General features: G+C 37.5%; 1 protein-coding gene across 2 annotated transcripts in view; it reads right to left on the minus strand.

The window, feature by feature from the left end:
- Positions 1-17,811: 17,811 nt before the first annotated feature.
- The window catches only part of ZNHIT6 (zinc finger HIT-type containing 6), a 54,019-nt gene continuing 48,333 nt past the window's right edge, over positions 17,812-23,497 (minus strand). For both annotated transcript variants that reach the window (XM_025362250.1, XM_025362261.1), the window contains 2 exons: positions 22,851-22,975; positions 17,812-19,100 (listed from right to left, as the gene is read on the minus strand). In XM_025362250.1, coding sequence (XP_025218035.1) covers positions 19,060-19,100; positions 22,851-22,975 — 166 coding nt within the window. In that variant the 3' untranslated portion in view covers positions 17,812-19,059. The remainder of the gene's footprint in view (positions 19,101-22,850; positions 22,976-23,497) is intronic.

Here is a 23,497-nt window from a genome sequence, read left to right on the forward strand (position 1 = left end):
GTGGTGGTGTCTGGGCTGGGAGATGCCTTTGCTTTGAAAGCTTTGGAGGAAATTAACTGTACAAGGTGCCTCCCTGTCTCCCAGAGTTATTAAAAGAAAGGAGGGAGCAAAGAAGAAATGGAAAAATGGTAATACCTCAGGAAGGGCTGTGTGATCCCAACTGGAGGAAATGGGAGGCAGATGAAGTGACGAATGTGCAACCTCTCCTAAGGGAGGAAGAGCTCTGAATGTGACCTTGTGTGAATGGAAAAAAAAAAAAAAACAACAAACCCAACAACAGCCAGTGTGACTAATGAGAAAACACACACACATGCAAACACACACACATACAGCCCTTTGAAGATGTAGAAATGAGTGACTAATTAAGTAGCCTAAAAACCTCCAAGTACATAAAATTTCTGTCAGTACTCCTGTTTCAATAAAGCAGCAGTGAAAGCTCACGGAAGGGCAGGAGTGGATGAGTTACTATAAATCATGGGGTCACCAGAAGGTATAAATCTGGGCACCTTTGAGAGTCATTGTAGTTTGGGCTCATAGATACACTGACTGCTCTTTCACTGATAAAGAAAACGAAGTACTGGATCTAAAAATTCTTCTAAAAAAAGGAATTCAATTGAAGCTATGTATTTCATGTGGCATGAAGCCAGGTGTTTTCCTGCATGTTAAAAAATTAGCATTTAATTAAAAAAAAAAGACCTCTTGCCTGACTATAACCAGATCAGACAAGGCCACCTTGCCTATGAAGGCTAGTGTCCGTTATGACTTTGCATATGTTGGTTTGGGCAGTCTCTGTTCTGAAGTATGTCAGTGAGGATACTCAGTGGTCTTGTCAGGACAAGGTCAGCACACTGTATTTAAAAGTTGAATAATTTCCTAAATATCTCTTAATCTCTCCTTGATCTATATTAAGCTCATTAATATTTTCAGTCTATATTAATCTCTTGAGTACTAGGTTCCATAAGGTTACTGCTTCATTTTCTACATTTTTATGTATCCTGAAGTTACTTTAGTTACATTTCTAGAGAAGCCCTCATGCTCTATCATTCTCAGATTTAATAAATTGGCGGACAGAAACAAGATCCCTCCAAAAATCTCAACAGACTGGAATGATGGAATAAAAAGGATTAAGAATAAATTAGGAATTGTGAACTGAAGTTGAGTAATCAGCCAGTTAACTATGGAATGATGGTAAAAAAGATGGATGCTGCCACTCAATGGTCAACCATGGGATGTGGTGATCTAAGGCTGTTAATGGAAACATAAGGTCCGGGACAAATGGTAGACAGCTCCAGCTTAATTCTACCTTTCAAATATATTAAGTTGTGTTCTAGACACAAAGCTTTAAATGGTACAAGGACATTTGAATATTACATCAAAAAAGAATGATGAGAACATGAAGTGATTAAAAACCACAGTCCAGGCCAGGCGCGGTGGCTCACGCATGTAATCCCAGCACTTTGGGAGGCGAAGGTGGGCAGATCACAAGATCAGGAGTTTGAGACCAGCCTGGCCAACATAGTGAAACCCCGTCTCTATTAAAAATACAAAAATTAGCCGGGTGTGGTGGTGCACACCTGTAGATCCAGTTTCTTGGGAGGCCAAGGCAGGAGAATCGTTTGAACCTGGGAGGTAGAGGTTGCAGTGAGCCAAGATCGTGCCACTGCACTCCAGCTTGGGTGATAGAGTGAGACGTTGTCTCAAAACAACAACAAAAACCAACCAACCAACCAAAAAAAAAAAAAAAAAAAACCCAGTCCATGAAAATAGACTGTATGTCTGTGTGCATGTGTGTGTGTTTCTGTAGGGAGAGGTGGAGAGGGTAAACTGTCTTGACACATTTGAAGCTGAGGAGTGGCTTCAGTGGGAAGAACTAGAAACAAAGGAAAAGAAATTTCAAGGAGCTCAGTATAAGGGAAACTTTTCTAAGTATCAGAACTGCCAAAATGGAATGTACTGCCTCAAATGTTAAGTTTCCCATCATTGCGGGTATTCAAGTAGAGGCTGGATAACCACTTGACAGAGATGCTTTGGAGGGAATTGTGACATTGAAGTCGTGGAAGAGTGGGGAGGTGACTTCATGATCTCTAGGGTCCCTTCTAGTTATAAGATTCTACATTTAATATCCTCACCCTTCATTCACCAACTGGGCAATCCCTAAAAAAGCCATTTATCTCTTTAAGCTTTAATATTCTTTTCAATAAAAACATTACCTGTGACTTCACAGGTTTGATCCTTTTAATAAAAGTCAAAACCTGTGATTTCACAGGTTTGATGTCAAATACTAATTATATTCTTCCAGGACTCATAATAACAATATTTATTAAAATAAAAAATGTTCATGAAGCACCTAAAAATCAATTTGCCTATCCCCTGAGGCACACTGCGAGGCCCTGACTAGTTGATCTTTATGGTTCTTTTGGTTCTAAGATTCTCTAGATCCCGTGGTTCTGCAGATTTCAATTATAGAAGACAGGACTTTAGAAAACATGAAAAGACCACTTAAAATAAAAGAGGTGCTCATTTGAATTTCCTCACATCATCTATATCACATGGGAAACTTTGCTATTGTTGCAAATGAGAGAAGAGCATTCCAGAATGACTACAAAATAAGAGCAAAATGTTGTTACTAGGATCCATCTCTCAGCTCTGCTTCTAGGTTGATTTTCAGGCTAGCTCTCCCTGTGGCACCAAAAATGATTACAGTAGTTCTAAAGCTCAAGTCCCTCCATATAAGTAAGCCCAGTGAGGAACAGAAGGTCGAGTTCTAGTGTTTCTAGCAAAAATCTAAAAGCTCTCTTTGGTATGGATTTACATTTCCATCCCTGAATCCACTACTGTGGCTAAGAAGATAGAATGGAGAGGGGGGGTATCAATCCAACCAAACAATATAGTTGAGAAGGAGTGCAAGTGGTTCTCAAAAGATAATTTTGAGTACCAGATAGAAGGAACAGGCAATGAAACAACAGTCTAGCCTTTGGCTGCCTAACATGAATCTGTAACTTCCACACATACAACAGTCACATTCCTTCCCCAAAGGGAAATAATATGAAATCTCATCTGGTTGCTGAAGCTAGATCCAAGTCCAATATTTCTATGTTGATGTGTAAATCATGTCAAGTAAATCTTTGCGGTTCAGTGGTATGTGGGTAAATAATTTTAACCACACCCTATATATAATAAGAGAGAGAAAACAGAATTGCAATAAAAATTCCTAATTGCAAAGAGAAGAATGTGAAACATCCAGTGGCCATCAGTCCTTATACATACTACAGTCTTTGTGGACATAAATGGCCAAGACTTGCATTTTGCAGTGACATGAAGGACTGGGGCTGTCTTGCTTTCACTCTCCAAGAGGCCCTCCCTTGTCTACTATTATTTCTGTGTGAAAGCCTCTTCAGAGGGCTACACGGCTTCAGCAGCCCACTGCTTGCTGGTGTAAATAGAGGTGTATGTATGATGGGGGCTAGGAGTCTGAGGACTGATTTAGGGGTTGGGCAATCATGGAGTATTGTTTTCAGAGCTGGGGGTTTCTCTGTGATAGAAATCCCTCATGATTTTGGTTGGCTCCCATCTATACGTTTCTGGTTGTGATGGTTAATTTTATGTATCAACTTGACTAGGCCATGAGGTGCCCAAATATTTGGTCAAGCATTATTCTGGGGTTTCTGTGAGAGTACTTTTGGAAGATACTAGGATTTAAATTGGAAGACTGAGTGAAGCAGATTGCCTTCCCTAACATAGGTGGGCCTCATTCAAACAGCTCAAGATCCAAATAGAACAAAAATGCAGACCATCTCTCAAGTGAGAGGGTTCTTCCTTCCTGACAGTCTTTGAATAGAAACATCAGCTCTCGAGGGTCTCCAGCTTGCCAATAAACTCTCATCTTGGGATGTGGTAGCCTCCGTAATTGTATGAGCCAATTCCTTATAATCAATCTCTTTCTCTCCATATATAAAAATCTTGTTGGTTCCTTTTCTGGTGAACCCCAACCAACACTGGTCAATTTGATGGTTTGGTAAAAAAGGAGATCTACTTGATGTTATTTTAAAATTATTATCTATAATACAGGTTTCAGATGGCTATTAATTAAAGGCTCCATATTGGCCTCTGTTTCAGGGCAATACAAAACAAAAAGCAGGAGTGGGGAGGAACAGCTGCTTTCCCTTTGTTGGAAGGCTACATGCCAGCTGCATCTTTCAAAGGGCATGGATGTCCCTTTTGACAGGATAACAAGAGGACTACAGAAGAGACCTGGGGGAAATCACTTATCCCAGGCCCCCATCTTGCCTTACTGCACTTCTCCCTTCTCCCTCTTTTACTCAAATTAACTTAACTTTAGGAAGGAAGTTTTTCATTCAGTCAGAGATTCAGATCACTGCTCTTAGTCACCTTGGATTGTAGGATACAGGAGGAAAGTGCTTCTTGTAGCAAACTTGATTTCATTCTTTTTTGGTTTTTAAAGGCTTCAAAGTAAACCAGTCTCTTGCAAGATTTACAAAGGCTTCATACCGTAACCAATATGTTCCTACAGTTTGAATGTTTTGTCCAAGTCCCTTAGTGTTGCAGCCTAGAGGCATATGGGTTGAAGGCACTAATACACATTAGACAGTAGAATAACCAACCATTATACTACTACAAAACAACAACTGCCAATGGCCAACTGTGGTAAAGACTATTACTTGTCCTACAATAACCATTTAATACTCCCCCTTAGTAAGAAGATCCACATTTTTTAGTTAGGCACATTGCTGTGCAGAATAGAGTTCCTTCCATTCCCTTGCAAGTAAGTGTGGCCACAAGTGTGGCTACAAATGGGATGTAAAGAGAAATGCTGGGTGCAACTTCCAGAAAGTGTTCTTACTAATGTTCTAGTCTAAGATACATAGGTTCTCCTTACTATCGTGATTCAGCCATTTCTATAATCCAGAGACTGCCACTTGCAACACTTTTATCTCCCAATGTCAAGGTCTGATATAGTTCACAAAAAAATCCCAACTTACCCTAACTTAAAAAAAAACAAACAAACAAACAAAAATGTATTAATGTAAGTGAACACTCCATAGGGACAGATGGCTTGGCTTAATCTGGACCCAATCAGCTTCCTCTGAATTGTCACCAGTCTTAGGCTGGCTCTTCTCACACTAGTAAAAACAAGCTAACCCACTTTTAGCCTTATTTATAGCAGAGGAGAGTCTAGGCCTGTTCATTATGTTTTTGTGGTTCCCTCAGATTGCACCAGCTTAGGTCACCGGCAGTTTTGAACCAAATATATGATCACAGGAATGGCATACTCTGATCAGTGTAGCTGATGAAAACCCATCCAGGAGCTAGGGTTGGGCTCAATCCCACCCAAAGCAAGTGGCTGAGAACAGCCTGGGGGAACTCAAGGTATTGTTACCAGAAACAGGGGGGATGCATGTTGGGTAGCAAGTAAGAGATTTTTACCATATACTTTAATGTAAGTTAGACTTTGTACCATCACTTGGCCTAAGTTTTATAGATTAATTACTATTCTCTGGAGAAATAAAAATTAAATGGTAAGAGAGTACAGAATATTATGAAGTATTTTTGGGTGAGCTAAGTTATAGGATTTTAAATAAAGTACTTTTTGATGGGCTAAAGGAGCTAAGAATTAACTTGTTTTCTAGCGCATTCCTCAGGAACATATATATTGGTCAGGGGAAAGGAGAATTTGATTGCTTAAAAAATAAAACATCAAACCAATCCTTACAAATGCTCTTCTTGCCACTTAGAAAAGTGAGAAAACAACATCTGGATCATTCTCTCCCTTTGGTCCACACACAGGTCAGCCACAAACAGTAGCTTCCTTCTTACAGAGTCCATCATCTGAAAGACTGGATGCCCTCTCTCACTTGGCTTTCCTCATCACCTCAAGCTTTCCATTTCCAGTGCCTGGAAGTTTTGTTTGTGAGGGTCCAAAAGTGGCAGAAACTATTTACAGGCTTCCAAACTGCATTAGCTACAGAGGCCAATGATGTTGGCTGAACAACTGACCAACCTTTCCAGGGAAAGATCTGAAGCAGAGAATTTGAAAAACACCTTCCAATCTGTCAGGAACATGGAAAAATTTGCTGTCTCTTTTTTGTTGGCAAAAGCCCTAAAAGCATAGCATCACAGCATCTGGTTAACCAACCACCAATACTTCAAGACAGAGAGATTAGCCTCTACTGTTTTTCTTTAGGAACACAGAACAGCACAGTCAAGTGTAGGACCACAGGGCTCTAGGAAAAATAAGAAGTTATTGGGCTTTAGGGACTGTCTTTGCACCACAGATTCAAACCATATGGACTTTAACTAGAATCAACTGTTGAAGAAGCCAGAAGAAATCGTGATACCAAGAGGTGGTGTGTGACAATCTCTTCTCACAGTAAAAATAACCCAGTGTGCTCAGCAGAAACTTGGGACAAGTAAAATTTTCTGAAATAAAAAATGAAACCATTATTTGATAGTCTCTGTATTACCTGAGGGAGATAAGTAACTTCCTTTTTAAACAATCACATGGCCCAGTTTACTTCTCCTTTGTTGTATAGTTCAGAGCATGAACACTTGCTTCTATCCCATGAAATTAAGGCTCACATTTTTCAAGGCCTTTCATTTGTCTGCTTTGGTGTTCTCCAACCACTCCATTTCCATTTATGAGGGTATGCCCAAAATTTCCAACAGGTCTTATTTCCAATAAGAAATTATACTTCTCATGTGGTTATTGTAACTTACCCCGAGCTGGACGCCCAAAATTTGTCCTGCCCAGCAACTACAGCTGAATTCACCAGCATGCCAAACATATGTTCCTACTGCAGCTCAGTATAATGTCAACGTGACAGTCATTAACAGTTGTCTTTGCATCCTTATATCCTTTCCATGTAGGCCCCCATCACCACATAATCCTGGATAGCCACGTTACCTGAGGTCTGCTGCAACAGCTTTGAGGAGTACTCAGTTCAGCAGTGCATAATTCACAATCGACAATGAAACAAACTTGATACTAATATCCTGGAACCCACTGAAAGAAACCCGTGTTAGCATTATCAGTTGGTTTCAAACTAACTGAAATAAGTGATTGAAGCTGTTATGCCCAAACCAGCAAAGTATGTAAAATGGATAAAAGATTCAAGACAGAAACTAAGCATGCTAGGACAAACAACCTGCTGTCCGTTCACTGAAGAGAAAAGCCTCTAAGAAAAGCAACTTGACAAATTATAAAGAAACCACCCTTTTACAAAAAAATGTTAGAACATTAAAATAATTATTTCAATTTTAAGTGGCAGTAAACTATGGCATCCACTCAAATTATCACAAAAAAAATATGAATTCAGGATGGCCTAATGACTGGGATAGAGACCATCCATGAGGTCATGCAGCCTAATGATTCAGGTCTTGATATGGTTTGGATCTGTCTCCCTACCAAATCTCATGTCAAGATACAATCCCCAATGATGGCTTAGTGGTAGGTTATTGGATCATGGGAGTGGTCTTTCATGAATGGTTTAGTACCATCTCTTAGTGCTGTTCTCATGACAGCAAATCTCATAAGATCTGGTTGTTTAAAAGTGTGTAGCACCCCCACCCCCAGCAACCCTTGCTCCTGCTCTGGCCACGTAAGAGGAGCCTGCTTCCCTTTTGCCTTCTGCCACGATTGAAAGTTTCCTGAGGCCTACCCAGAGGCCAAGCAGATGTCAGCATCATGCTTCCTGTACAGCCTGAGGAACTGTGAGCCAATTACACCTCTTTTCTTTATAAATTACCCAGTCTCAGGTATCTCCTTATTAGGTATTTCTTTATGACCCCTGAAGCCCAATTGGCCTAGGTTTAAATCCTGGCTTACTGATTACTTTCCATGTGACCTTGAACACGTTCTTTAATCATTTTGGACCTGTTTCTTTACCCATATAAAATGGGTATGATGGTATTGTACCTAGCTGACTCTAGAGCTCCCAATTTAACATGTTTAAAATCTTTGGAGTCTTAAAATTGCTGTTGGCCAGTTCACAGTCATGACGTAGTTGACACTGCTTGGGCCTATGTGGAGAATTGGTGGTTATTTCTGGTGGCACAACTGGACAACTCCAACTCTTCAAAATTTCAGTCCACAAACCTTGTCCCGATGGTTGACCCAAACCCTTCTAGTAATACCTTCTGACCAAGGAAACACCAGCATCAGGACTTGCTAAATGAATGTCAATAACTTTGAATAAAATCTCAAGAGACAGTGGTGGAACACTTCATTGAGAACTGCAGCACCAGATAACATCAGCAAGATGGTGGAATGGAGGTCCCTGGCTCTAGTCCCCCATGCCAAAATCCTGGTAAGACAAGATTGCCTTTGTGAAAATCCCAGAACCTGAGATTGAAGATGAAGCACCTTCCTGGAGCACAAAAATCAAGAAAACACAACATTAGAAGAATAAGAGGAGTAATTTCACTAATACTGCCCTTCTCCCAGGCTGGCACATCACCACAGAGAGGGATTCCGTATGCCTACAGTTTCTCCAGTGTGAAAGAGATCCGAAGGCAGACATTCAGTTTTCCAGCATTCCAGGGTGCTTCCCATGAGGTGAGAAAGAAGTGGGTCCTGCTTAACCAGGGAGCCCAGTCAGCAACCTTGCCCCACCAGGAACACATCCAATCATTTTGCCCTGGTAGGTGGGGAACCCAGCCAGTGACCATGCCCAACTGCAGGGCACAGCCTGTGGCCACACCTAATCATGGAACCCAGCCTGTGTTCCTACCCAACTGTGAAGGATAGCCCACAGCCCCACCCAATCATAAGAGCCCAGCTAGTAGCACCACCTGTCCAGGGAGCACAGCCTGCGATCCCACGAGAACAGGCAGTTATGGAGCCCAGTCAGCAGCCCTACCTGGCCTCAGAGCATGGGCAGTGGCCTTGCCTGACCAGACATTGCAGCAGTAAGTGCCATTTTACCTGCAGATGCTACCAGCTGGCCCATCCAAAACCCCAAGCTGGGTTGACTGGTGTAGGTCTTTCTCTGATGAAGCAAACCTATGAAGGCTGGAAGAGGTGACCACTACATCTGACACAGAGACATCAATAAAAAGATACAAGGATCATGAAGGATGAAGGAAACATGATACTACCAAAGGAAACTAATAAAGCTCTAACAATTGACTCTAAAAAAAATGGAGACTTACAAACTGACAAAGAACTAAGAATAATCCTCTTAAAGTTCAGTGAACTATAAGAAAACACAGATAAACTATTAAATAAAAGTAGGAAAGCAACACAAGAGCAAAATTCAATAAAGAAATATAATAATTTTTAAAAACCTAACAGAAATCCTAGAGGTGAAGACTACAATGATTGAAGTGAGAAATTCAATAGAGAGCTTTATTAGTAGACCTGATCAAGTAGAAGAATCAGTTATCCTGAAAACAGGTTATTTGAAATTATCTAGTCACAGGAGAAAAAAGAAAAAAAAGAATGAAAAAGAGTGAAGAAAGGATAAGGGACTTAAATACCGTCAAGCAAAACAATGTATGCATTAGAGATGTTCCAGAAGAAGACGACAGAATGGAACAGAAAGTCTATTTAAAGAAATAATGACTGAAAACTCCCCAAATTTGGGGAGAGAATTGGACTTCCAGATTCATGAATCTCAAAAGTCCCCAAATAGGTTGAACCTCAAAAGGTCTAGAGACACATAATTGCCAAAAGCCAAAGACAAAGCATTTTCAAAACTGCAAAGTAACTCATCACATACAAGAGAGTCCTCATAAGACTATACACAGATTTCTCAGCACAAACGTGGCAGGTCAAAAGAGAGTGGGATATATTCAAAATATTAAAAAACAACTGCCAACCAAGAATACTTGGCAAAGCTGTACCTCAGAAATAAAGGAGAAAGACTTTCCCACACAAACAAAAGTTAAGGGAGTTGGTTAGCACTAGACCTCCTTACATGAAATGTCAAAGAAAGTTCTTCAAGCTGAAATGAAAGGATGGACACTAATTAGCAATGTAAAAACACGAATCTATAAAATTCACCAGTAAAGGTAATATATAGTCAAATTAAGAGTTCTCTAATATTGGTAAATTTGATGTGACATGTAAATCACTTTCATCTCAGTATAAAGTTAAAAGATAAACATATTAAAATAATTATAACTACAGTAATTTGTTAACAGATATACAATATTTAAAAAATGTAATTTGTTACACCAGTAACCTAAAATGTGGAAGAGGAGATGGTGAGTATAAGTACAGATTTTTTTGGTATGCAACTGAAGTTAATATAGGCTTATAATAGTTTGTTATAACCATAAGATGTTTTATGTAAACTTCATGGTGATCACAAAGAAAAAATCCTGTAGTAGATACAAAAAAGATTACGAGAAAGGAATTGAAGCATACCACCACAAAAATCATCAAGTCGCAAAGACAGCAAGAGAGAAGGCAATGAACAAAGGAGTTACACAACAGTAAGAAAACAATTAAAATGGCAATATTAATTCCTTATTTATCAATAATTACTTTAAACATACATGGGTTAAATTCTCCAAACAAAAGACAGAATGGTTGAATGATAAGAACAAAATCCAACCACATGCTGCTTACAAGAGACTCACTTTAGTTTTAAAGAAACACATAGGCCAAAAATGAAGGGATGGAAAGACATTTCTTGGAAATGGTAACCAAAGAGAGTAGGGATGGTTATACTTGTATCAGACAAAATAGGCTTTAGCTCCAAAATTACCAAGAGAAAACGAAGATCAGTATATAGTGATTAAAGGGGTTGATAAGAAGAAAACAGAACAATTTTATTTTATTTTTTATATTTTATATTTGTGAGACAGAGTCTTGCTCTGTTGCCTAGGCTGGGTGCACTGGTACAATCTTGGCTCATTGCAACCTCTGCCTCCTGGGTTCAAGAGATTCTCATGCCTCAGTCTCCCAAGTAGCTGGGATTACAGGCATGTGCCACCATGCTCGGCTAATTTTTGTATTTTTTTTTTTTTTTTGAGATGGAGTTTTGCTCTTGTTGCCTAGGCTGGAGTGCAGTGGCGCAATCTTGGCTCATTTGCAACTTCCGCCTTCTAGGTTTAAGCAATTCTCCTGCCTCAGTCTCCAAGTAGCTGGGATTACAGGCACCCACCACCACGCCCAGCTAATTTTTTGTATTTTTAGTAGAGACACTGTTTCACTATGTTGGCCAGGCTGATCTCAAACTCCTGACCTCAGGCAATCCACCTGCTTCGGCCTCCCAAAGTGCTGGGATTACAGGGGTGAGCCACTGCACCCGGTCTAATTTTTGCATTTTTGTTAGAGACAGGGTTTCACCATGTTGGCCTGGCTGGTCACAAACTCCTGACCTCAAGTGATCTGCCCACCAGGTCTCCCAAAGTGGGAGCCCAGGTCTCCCAAAATAGGTGCGAGCCACCGCGCCCGGCCAGAAAAACATAACAATTCTAAACATAGGACATCAGAAGAACTAAATATATAAAGCAAATATTAACAGAATGAAGAGTAATAAAGAACAATAGAATAATAGGGTAGTTTAGCAGCCCACCCTGCCTCAACAACAGAGAGATCATTTAGATAATCAATAAGAAAACAGCAGACTTGGACAACATTATAGACCAAAAGGATCTGTATAACAGACATACAGAACACTCCATCTAATGGTAGCAAAATACACATTCTTCATAAGTGCATATGAAACATTCTCCAGAACAGATATGTTAGGCCACAAAAGAAGTCTTAACAAATTCAAAAAGACTAAAATCATATCGAATATCTTTTTCAACCATAATGATATAAAAGTAGAAATCAATAACAGGAGGAAAAATTGGAAAATTCACAAATATGTGAAAATCAAAAACACACTCCTGAGGCAAACAATGGATCAAAGAAAAAAATCAAAAGGAAAATAAAAAAACTTCACAAAAACAAAAATGGAAATACTACATACCAAAACGTATGGGATGTGGTAAAGTAAGTTCTAAGAAAGTTTATAATGATAAATACCTACATTAAGAATAAGATGAGAACACCTCATGGTTAACAGGAAAAACAAAAACAAAAACAAGAAACTTCAAACAACCTAACTTTAAATCTCAAGGAACTAGAAAAAGAACAAAATAAGCCCAAAGTTAGCAGATGGAAGGAAATAATAAAGATTACAGCAGAAATAAATAAAATAGCAAAAGAGAGAAAAAAAAAACCCCTACAGTTTTTTTAATAAGATAAATGAAATTGATAACCCTTTGGCCAGACTAACCAAGGAAACAAGAGGACTCAAATAAATAAAATCATAAATGAAAGAGGAGATATTACAACTAATACCAAATAAATACAAAGAATCACAAGAAAATACTTTGAACAATTATACACCAACAAATTGCATAACTTAGAAGAAATGGATAAATTTCTAGAAACATATCACCTAACAAGACTGAATCATGAAGAAATGGAAAATAGAAACAGACCAATGCAGGTAAGGAGACTGACCCAATAATAAAACCTCCCAACAAAGAAATGCCAAGGACCAGATGACTTCATTAAATTCTACCAAATAATTAAAGAAGAATTCATGCCAATTCTTCTCAAACTCATCCAAAAAACTGAAGAGGAAACACTTCCAAACTTATTTTATGAGAAAAGTATTACCCTGATAGCAAAGCTAGATAAAAACACTAAAAGAAAAAATCAAAGGTTCAATATCTCTGTTGAACCTAGACACAAAAATTCTTGTTTTTGTATCTCATTTTATGAGAAGAGTATTACCCTGATAGCAAAGCTACGTTAGAGCACTAAAACAAAAAAAATCAAAGGCCAATATCCCTATTGAACCTAGATTAAAAAATTCTCAACAAAATACTAGCAAACTGAATTTAACAGCACATTGAAAGGATCATATGCCATGACTAAGTGCAACTTATCCCTGGGATACAAAGATGGTGCCACATGCAAATCAATACATGTGATACACTACATTAACAGAATGAAGGATAAAAATCATATGATCATCTCAACAGAGGCAGAAAAAGCATGTGACAAAATTCAACATCTTTTCATGATAAAGACTCTCAACAAATTAGGTATGAAAGGAATGTATCTTAACATAGAAAGGCCATATGTGTTAAGGCTACAGCTAACATCATACTCAACAGTGAAAAGCTGAAATCTTTTTTTGCTAAGATCAGGAACAAGACAAGGGTCCCCACTCTCACCAGTTCTATTCAACATAGTACTGCAAGTCTCAGCCTTAGCAATTAGTCAAGAAAAATAAAAGGAATTCAAATCAGTAAGGAAGAAGCTAAATAGTATGTTTACAGATGACATGATATAGAAAATCCAAAAGACTCCACCAAAAACTGTTAGAACTAATACATTCAGTACAGTTGCAAGATATGAAATCGACATACAAAAATCAGTTGTGTTTCTTTTTTTTTTTTTCTTTTGAGATGGAGTCTCACTCTGTCACCCAGGCTGGAGTGCAGTGGCATGATCTTGGCTCACTGAAAGCTCCACCTCCCACGTTCACGCCATTCTCCTGCCTCAGCCTCCCGAGTAGCTGGGACTACAGGCACCCACCACCATGCCCGGTAAATATTTTGTATTTTTAGTAGAGACGGAGTTTCACCATGTTAGCCAGGATGGTCTCAATTTCTTGACCTTGTGATCCACCCGCCTCAGCCTCCCAAAGTGCTGGGATTACAGGCGTGAGCCACTGCGCCCAGCAAAAAAAAATCAGTTATGTTTCTACACGCTAACAATAAACTGTTTGAAAAAGAAATAATCCTACTGACAATAGCATCAAAAACAATAGAATACTTAGAAATAAACTTAACGAAGGAGGTGAAAAATCTGTTTACCAAAACCTACAAGCCATCGATGCAAGAAGCTGAAGATACAAATAAATGGAAAGATGTACCATGTTCATGAATGGAAATAATTTTGTTAAAATTTCCATACTACCCAAAGTAATCTACAGGTCCAATGTAATCCTAATAAAAATTCCAATGCCTTTTTTTTTTTTTCCCCACAGAAACAGAAAAAGACAATCCTAAAATTTGATAGAACCACCAAGGAGCTTGAGTGGCCAAAGCAAAAAGAACAAGCTGAAGACATCACACCACCCAACTTCAAAATATATTACAAAGCTATAGTAATCAAAACAGCATTGTTCTCCATAAAAAGACACATAGACCAAAGGAACAGATTAGATCCCAGAAATAAACCCACGCAACTATCTTTGACAAGGCTACCAAGACATAATGAAGAAAAAATAATCTCTTCAATAAATGGTGTTGGGAAAACTGCATACCCACATGCAGAATGAAATTGGTCCTTGATGTTTTATGTGACTGAAGCAGTTTGAAAAGGAGAGTGACTGAGAGTGAGCAAGCTGTAAAATTAGGTTGGGACCAAGTCAGGGGTTACCAAATGTCAGGCTGAGCTTTGGTACTTTATTTGGCAAGAAAATAAAGCTGGAAATAGAGTTATATAGTAGCTCATCAAATGCTAAAGGATGCACTTGGTTCTAAAGTTCAAAATGAGTGCAGTATGTCACACTCCAGTATGGAAAATGTTCATGCTACAGGTCATTTTAATGAACACATGCACACACACTTTAGTTTTCAAAGACCAAAGTTTAAAGAAAATATTTTTTAGTCAAGTACAGATCCCCAAAGCTTTATTTAAAGCCAGTTTCTATTTAAGTAGTCTTCATTTTTGAAGCATTTTTCCCTAGTACTCTAATTTCAAAATCAGTATTTCTCAAATGCTGATGCCACTGGGAAAAATTTCCAAATTGGTAATGGAAACATATGCTATGTGCATCTGCTCAAACTAGCAACAACATGATGTCAAATAAAAATGGATGGCATTAAAAAAAAAATCCAAAAACCTATAATGGCAACTCAAAGCAGCAATGATAAGCAGAAATTAAAATCTCTAGTTAAAAACAATAAAGACTTGCAGATTAAATCTGAACTTTACTCCTTCTGTTGGTACACATCAGAAACTTCTTGCTACTCAAATTCAAATAAGGTGCAATGAACGTGCTACTTTCGTATTCCCAGTAACTACCTTTCCTCACCTGCTCCCTACATTCTGGCTTTCCTCTAAAAATTTCCCCCTCCTTTGGGTGAATTCCTCTTTTGATTAGCTCAGGAACAGAATGTGATCCAATCTGGGCAAAATCAAAGTACTTCTCCAAAATTTTACATAGCTTGCTTTATAAAAGCTTTCAGCCTTGTTATGCTAAGGTAAGCTGAAACTGTCAATTGCTGTTATCCACCATCCTCTCACCTCACTGCTCCTCATCCCATACAGAATATCCCCAAAGGGAAAATCTGGAGAAAACCAATCCATAAAAAAGAAAATAATCAGAGCTAAGTGTGTAGGATGGCAAGATGACTTCTTTTGATGTTTGGACCCAGGACCCAGTCATGCCTGGACTTCCCTGTATATAAGCCAATAAACTGTCCTTCATGCTAACACTATTTTGAGTTTTTGTCACTTGCAAATAAACAACACATTTTAATGCAATAGAGTATGGCTTAGTCCATTTTGTGTTGCTATAATAGAATATCTAAGACTGGGTAACTTATTTTTAAAAAGAGTTTTATTTGACTCATGATACTGGTGGCTGGAAGGCTCAAGATTGGGCAGCTGTATCTGGTGAAGGTCTCATGTTGCCTCCACTCTTGGTACAAAGTGAAAGGGGAGTAGGCATGTGCAAAGAGATCACATGGGAAGGGAGAAGGCAAAAAGGAGAAAATCAAGAAAGTCAGACTCGTTAATAACCCGCTCTTGTGGGAACTAATCCATTCCCATGACAGCAAGAATGAGAACTCACTCACCCCTGTAGGAGGGCATTAGTTTATTCATGTGGGATCTATCTGCCCCCATGACCCAAGCACCTTCCATTAGGCTCTACCTCCCAACACTAGCACATGGGGAATCTAATTTCAACATGAGTTTTGGTAGGAACAAACTACATCCAAACCATAACAGCATATGATTAAATAAAAATAGACTAGCATCTTTATGTAAAATTTAGTAACAAGAAATAAGGTATAACACAAAGTATATGTCAACCTAATTAAACAAAAATGTATAAAGAAAATTGTTGGTATTATAGTTGTGTGATTAACATTTTATTGTATGTCAAGAAACCTGAATCCCACTACTTGCTACAGGGAAACAAACTGGATCAACTACATTTTCGAATCTTAAATATCTATTTTTAATAACTCTTTTTTTTTTTTTTTTGAGGCAGAGTCTCACTCTGTCACCCAGGCAGTGCCCAGGAGTGCATTGGCACAATCTCAGCTCACTGCAAACTCTGCCACCAGGGTTCAAGTGATTCTCCTGCCTCAGCTTCCTGAGTAGCTGGAACTACAGGTGCCTGCCACCATGCCTGGCTAATTTTTATATTTTTAGTAGAGACAGGGTTTTGCCATGTTGGCCAGGTTGGTCTCAAACTCCTGACCTTGTGATCCATCCGCCTCAGCCTCCCAAAGTGCTGGGATTACAGGTGTGAGCCACTGTGCCTCGCCAAGTCATATGTATAATAGGAATAGGTACAAGTTTTACTTACTATAATTTATGACTATTAATCCTATACATATAATTAGCAACTATGAAAGGCGTATCTTCTCTTTGAAATCATGGTTTAAAAAAAGAAAGAAAACCAAGTGGAGCTTTTCTCCTTTTAAAATGTGATTCATGAACAAAATGCAGCATGCTGAACTTAACATGGGTCAAGGAGTTTGTTTACACACCAGAATTTGTCAATAAGCTAACATGGAGAGGGCCTCCACAAAGATATTGGGTCTTAATGCTACAAACATCTAGGGTTTTCAGTTAATTATTTCAATTTCATTCTCTCCAAGCCATTGGGAATTCACTAAAACACATGTGTATTGTAAATCTTATAGGAATAAATGTGCATATTAATCAAATGAATTGATAATTATATTTAGGGGAATTCTAAGAGTTATATTCTTTCCTAATAGCCTATAATTGAAAAGTCTAATAGAATTCTAGAACGATGGCAAAGATGCATTAGATGATGTAGATTTCTTTTTTTCCTCCTGAGCAGTGGAAAAAGTACAGGATAGTTTGTTTTTTGTCCAGTTTTCAATTTAAATTCAGAAGGGACGGAACTCAAGACTTTTCTTGGAAATGAGACTACATCATAACAGATTTCACTGTCAAAAAATTCCTATCCACCCTGATATTCAGATCATATTCAGATCGCATGTTCTTTTTGTATACTTTATCCCACTTTTCCTAATAACACGTTTCACTCAATTCATCTATTTCTTGCTGGTTTCAAGAAGACACATTTCACTTTCGATTATAAACAAATTCCTTGAAATCTCATTTGTCTCTCCAATAATAATGTGAACAACATAATTCTACACAAATTCTTTATCGTATGTTAGAAGATTCCTGAAGTTGCTTTAGAGATTATAAATATATATGTATGTATGCTTCTCAAATTGCAAGGCCTCACTTTCTAAGAACTTTCTATGAATCACATTTCCATTAGTACTTTTATATCAAGGGTTTTTCTGGCATTATTGTTTTTTGATTCTCTTCTCCAATTTCTACCCCAAGTTACACTTGTGTCCCACAAATTTATCTTCTGTTCATCTTCTCATTATCTTTTCATATTTCAAATCTTTTTAAGTCTCCTTAACTAATGTCTCTGGTTTCTTTTTGGTAAAAAACTTATTTCAACTGTAAATTAAAAATGAATTTCATTAATGTCCAATTTTATCATTGCTTTTTAACCATTAAGTATACAACACATACAATGCAGATATAACAATCTTTTTTACTCTCTTACAGTCATATTGCAGTTTCATAGTGGTATAAACTCCAATAAAATTAAGAATTTTTTTTCAGTATGTGAGATCAAACTGTATACAGAGCTGCCATAATGTATAAGTTAAGCCATGTATATACATTAATACATATATACACATTCCAATAACATGTTGAAGATTTCCCAGTTTTTTTTCTTTAAGTTATTGCTAGATATATCAAAACACAGTATAAAACTGGCCATCACAACACCCTTTTGCAGTAATGATGAGAGTGGACTAGGAATGTGATGAAAGGCACAGAATTCATAAGACTTGAATAAGTAAATCCAAATTTGTTAGCACTAATGGCTCAAACAATGTGGAGCCATTGATTTTCTCAAGTGAATATAAGAAACAGTAGTTAATAGTATTTATCCAGGCTTCTAGTACAACACATTGTACTAGGAGTTTCTCAAGTTTCATAAGGGTAAGTTACATATAAACTCCAAAGATAAGAAAGGGCAACTGATAGAAGATTAGTTCTCCTGTGGCTAGACAGTGCATTGCACTGCCTTTCTGTTTAGTGAAGTTCTACTAAAGAGAATGCCAACTTTGTGGTTGACACGGGTGATCCTTGGGTTTGGTCACGCATCAAATTAACAAATAAAAAAGTTTTCAAGGCCAGATGTGGTGGCTGATGCCTGTAATCCCAACGCTTTGGAGGCTGAGGTGGAAGGATTGCTTGAGGCCAGGAATTTGAGACCAGCCTGGGCAAAGGAGCGAAACCCTATCTCTACCACAAAAAAAAAAAAAAAAAAAAAAAAAAAAAATTAGCTGAGTGTGGTGGTATAAGCCTGTTGGGAGGCTGCAGTGGGAGGACTATTTGAGCCCAGGAGTTTGAGGAAGCTATGCTCATACCACTTGCACTCCAAGATTCCATTTCAAAAAAAAAAAGAAAGAAAAAAGAAAAAAAAAGGTTTTCAGTTTATGGAATTAAGCATATTAAAAGCCAAGGCCTAATAAGTACTATGCTGATCAAGTGCAAAGGAGAGTTCTTAATATGAATAAAGGGGTCTTACAAGTCAATTAATTCAAGAGGCTATAAGATACATTTTTTAAAAGAGTTAAGCTTATTTTTCATACAAAGAAAAAATTCCACCATCACCCATTGACAATACCCCAATTAGCCAACAGTCCATCAATGCAGAGTCTGCTGCAGTTGTCTGGAAGTTTTCACATTCTTCTTCCAGAAAAAAGTGCTCAATTTTCATTGCCAAGGTTCTTGGTAGATTCACTTTTCACTAGAAAAAAATAAGTAAACATACAGTCAAGTGTTTATACTGTTTCTGTTTAGCTTGCTCTGTCCCTCTTCTCTCCCCCCTTCTGATGTACAGCAACAGCACTGCTCACAGGGACACACAAACCGCATTATGTCTCAGGCAGCTGGGATATACAATTCTGGCCACAATACATAGAGAAATGATGTCTGAAAGTGGCAATTATATTTTGTGAGGTAACATCCTTCCTGACTCTGTGGAAGACTTGGGAATGGTCACTTCACAATGTGGTTATGATCCATATTCATGCCACTGAATAGATCACTATTATCCAGGCCGGCCACTTGTGGTTGGAATAAATTTTTTCCGTGATTTTTTTAAAACTCAATTGAGGGTCAGTATATGTTGAGTGAATGTGGAGTGACAGACGACTAGCTAATCATCATCTCCTTCCTTTCACAGGAAAGAAGAGTAGAAATGGAGCTCCTCTAACACTCCTGTTTTGCTTAGAGAAAGCAAGACTATGACTCACTCACTAAACTGAGAGTTCCTGGAGGACAGAAACTTGACCTTTCTTCTCTGTATCTATCCTCACAATGTAGAGCATGTTTGCTGAATCAATGTAACTGCAAGTCATTCTGTCTTTTAGTGTTTTTCCCCTAAATCTTCAAAATGGGAACTAGATAAGTGTTCTATTTCATTGTCTTGGGAAGCTAAAAGGAAATAATAGGTAGTAACTCTTTAAAAATTGTCATGGTAAAATATAGGTTATTTTGAGCTTACAGTTGTTATCTCCACTGAGTAGATAAGAAAAATAAAGCTCAGAGAGGCAGAGCAAATACTCAAGGGCCCACAGCTTATAAAAGTTGATGCTAGAAGTACACACCTGGAACTTTGCCTCATATTCCAACTGACAAATTCCCTGGGGTTTACTGTTGTACCTAGATTTCAGATTGTACCAGCAACCACAAGAGTGTTTACTGAGCCCTTTCTATGAGTAAGGAAGTGAAATAAGTTCCATCCAGGATATCATCCCAATCTTTGTGAAATTTTATGAACTTTAGCAGTCCATCCAGTGCCTCCAAGATAGTATAAGATTTTTTCTTCCTCTGGCTGTCTCTGTACTTCAGGCAAACTCTATTATAGCAACTATTGTATAATAAGTTTCACGTGTGTGTTCCAGTGCCTAAAATCCTCCCCTCTCTCCCTGCAAAAGGAAAAGAAAGAAAAGAGAGGTAAGGAAGAATGAGGAAAGGTGAGCAAGGGAGAATGAATGGAAGATTTACTGGCCCAGTAAGAGACTGACACATGAGTAGCTGCTATGCCAGATATTTTCACTAATTCCAGTAATCAATTTTGGGTTGGATTCCTTCTCTGAAGGCTGAGACATTTTCTAATCTTGAGTTATACTAGAACATCAAAAGTTTATTTTGCTGACATTTCTAAATTAATAGAGATTTGTAGCGGTATGGGGACATTTTCCCCTTTCTTTGCCTATTGAAGGTGCCCAGTTTTCTTCTTTGAATAGGGTTCCATTCTTTCTTCCTTAGATTGAAATGCAGCATGCTTTTCTCAATCATCTAAATCTGCTAGTCTAACAACAGTCTGTGAAGCAAGTTACACCATTCTAAGCACTTCCCACTGGATTGATATAAGGTAGGTAATCAGCCTTAGCATCCCCAATCTAGTGGACTATCTTAATAGCTCAATCTTTTCCAGTTAACCTTTTCCATTACTGAAAAGCAACAAACAAACAAAATCTTGGCTACTGCTGATTAATATAGGCAGACTTAAAAAAAATAATGGCAATCTACAATCATAACAAATATTAGAACAACCATCAGGTGTGGGAAGTACTGAATCCCAGATCAGAAACACATATACCCCCAAATTAGGTAAGAGACAACTTGTACTATGAACTCAGGATCAAATCCAACTTTTTTACCTCCAGAAAGGGAAGGAATTTCAAGGCTTTCCAAAGAAAATGCCCTCTTCTTACATAATCCCCTTCCCTCATCAAGGGATCACCCTGCAAAATATCTGATGCTGTGAGAATGTATAAAGAAACAGACACCTTGAAGTACTTACAGAAAGAAATGCATGTACAGAAGACCTGGGCATTACTTTTAAGGTGTGTGTACTTATGATGTGACAAAACTGGTATGGTTTTAAAATCCTGTCAGATACTTTTAGTTCTTTGCTAATACAGTTCTAAATAATCCTCTGTACTAAAAGCATGAGTCACCTGTGTTCCTGTAAATAAGTCAAACATCATATACCCACCAGAAAAATAGCAAATTTTACTCAATAAGGCTCCCAGTACACTAGTAAAGTAGTCTTTTCTTATTGCTTCATTACAGGAAGCCTTACTTGAATGTACATTCCTAAACAAGGTGAAAGGAGAGCTGTGTGTGCTGTTTATTTATACAGATGATGTTTGCCCCAGCTACTAACCTACATTACTAAACAACTTTTCCCAAAACCAACATTTGAGAGGGCACTGTGTGAATTTATTAAGAAAAAAGCAACAAAATACAAAGCTTAAACAAAGTGAAACTGGCCATTTAAAACTAAAATTCCTAATTTATTTTGAAAAAATAATACAGAATATTCTTAAATTGTGAAAAATATTAATGTCAAGAATAAAAATAAGATTTAGAGGTCCATAATTTATTACTAGAAACATCATGTTTGCTAACTAAAATCTGGTTTCAAGTTGTAGCACTGATACAGTTTTGGTCACTTTGAAAAATAATTTTTTTCCTATTAATTTTTGCAAGGAAAAAACACTATGCACAACAGAGAATACCTTATAACATAGGTTACTGCATCTTACCGCCTGTAATGCTGGTATAACAATAAAACTTAAACCACCCATTTCAAATACTACTTAAAAAAATATTATCAATCCAAGACAAAGATTCTACACTCCTCTGGAGTTTGTTATAGCAAAATCTGGCCTGTATCTGTAATTCTTTTAGTTGAAAGTGCTACGAAATAGTTTTGGATTAAGGTGGGTAATCTTCCTCACTTCTTAAAGGTAGTCACTAAATTTTATTCATCCTCTAAAATCTTGTATTCAGAAACACATTTAGTTTACTTTAATCAGTACTTACAAATGTAGATAAGTCATTTTATGTACTAAACTTTTATGTACATTTTTTTCCAGTTCTAGTACTTCCCTATATCACAAAATCAGGGAAAATAAAACCAGTGGGTTTGGAAAAGGAGATAAAGGGTAAAGGCAATGGCATTAGCTTATTCTCAATGCTGCCAAATTTTTAAATATAACGTTCCTTGCAACATTATCTCCTTCTACAAGGTAGGATACTAGGTTTTTTTTTTTTTCTTTTTTTTTTTAACCATTCAACATTTTCCTTGTCAACTAAAAATGTTTTGCAATCCCTCATTTTACAAATGTCTAAAGTCTTAACTATGGAGTAAATGTATGTGATCATGGACAGTTACTGAAAGACTATTAGCTTAAAAAAAGACAAAAATACATAGAATCGCATGCTAAAAAAAAGTCATTTTATAGCCATTCAATTTGATTCATTCACTTAAAATTGATTTTATAAGATTATATACTCTTAAAAACAGAAGAGTAGCAGCATCGCATTTACTTGGTTCTTCACATTAACTGTAGCTATAGAGGAGATCCTGTAAATGTGTAAATATACTGGGAAAACACATATAAAGAAATAAGGGTGGACATATTTTGCTTTGGTTTCTCTAAAGTTATTCTAAGCATTACAGAAACAAATTTACACTTACCTTGGTGAAGAACTTTCATGTCATTATTGGATCCTTTCAATACCACATGTAATGTTGGATATTCAATGATCACTTTGTTCCTCAAATTGTCTAGGAGACTTTTGTAAGGATCTAGTTCATAATATCTTATTAATAAAAAACAAAAACAAAAATACAGGAAACACTGTTAATATTCAAAATACTAATAGATAAATATATGAGAGTCCTTTACATTAAAAATTTTTTAAAGGTGATGACAATTCAGTAGTTACTTCCTTATAGTATAAGTTTAATACCTTCTAAGAAAGGCAGGTACAAGAGTTATTATTATAGAGGTTCTAAAACTAAATTAAAAAATATCAAATATTCTGACATTAGGAAAGCTCTAGAACAAGTTACCAATTTTCTTTTCTTTTATTTTCTGTTTTTTGATATGGTGTCTTGCTTTGTTGCCCAGGCTGGAGTGCAGTGGCACAATTTTGGCTCACTGCAACCTCCCCCTCCCAGGTTCAAGTGAATCTCCTGCTTCAGCCTCCCGAGTAGCTGGGACTACAGGCGCGTGCCACCACGCCTGGCTAATTTATTTTGTATTTTCAGTACAGACGGGGTTTCACAGTGTTAGCTAGGATGGTCTCGATCTCCTGACCTCGTAATCTGCCTGCCTCGGC

Source organism: Theropithecus gelada, chromosome 1 (genome assembly GCF_003255815.1).
Source record: "Theropithecus gelada isolate Dixy chromosome 1, Tgel_1.0, whole genome shotgun sequence".
Classification (NCBI taxonomy): Eukaryota; Metazoa; Chordata; class Mammalia; order Primates; family Cercopithecidae; genus Theropithecus; species Theropithecus gelada.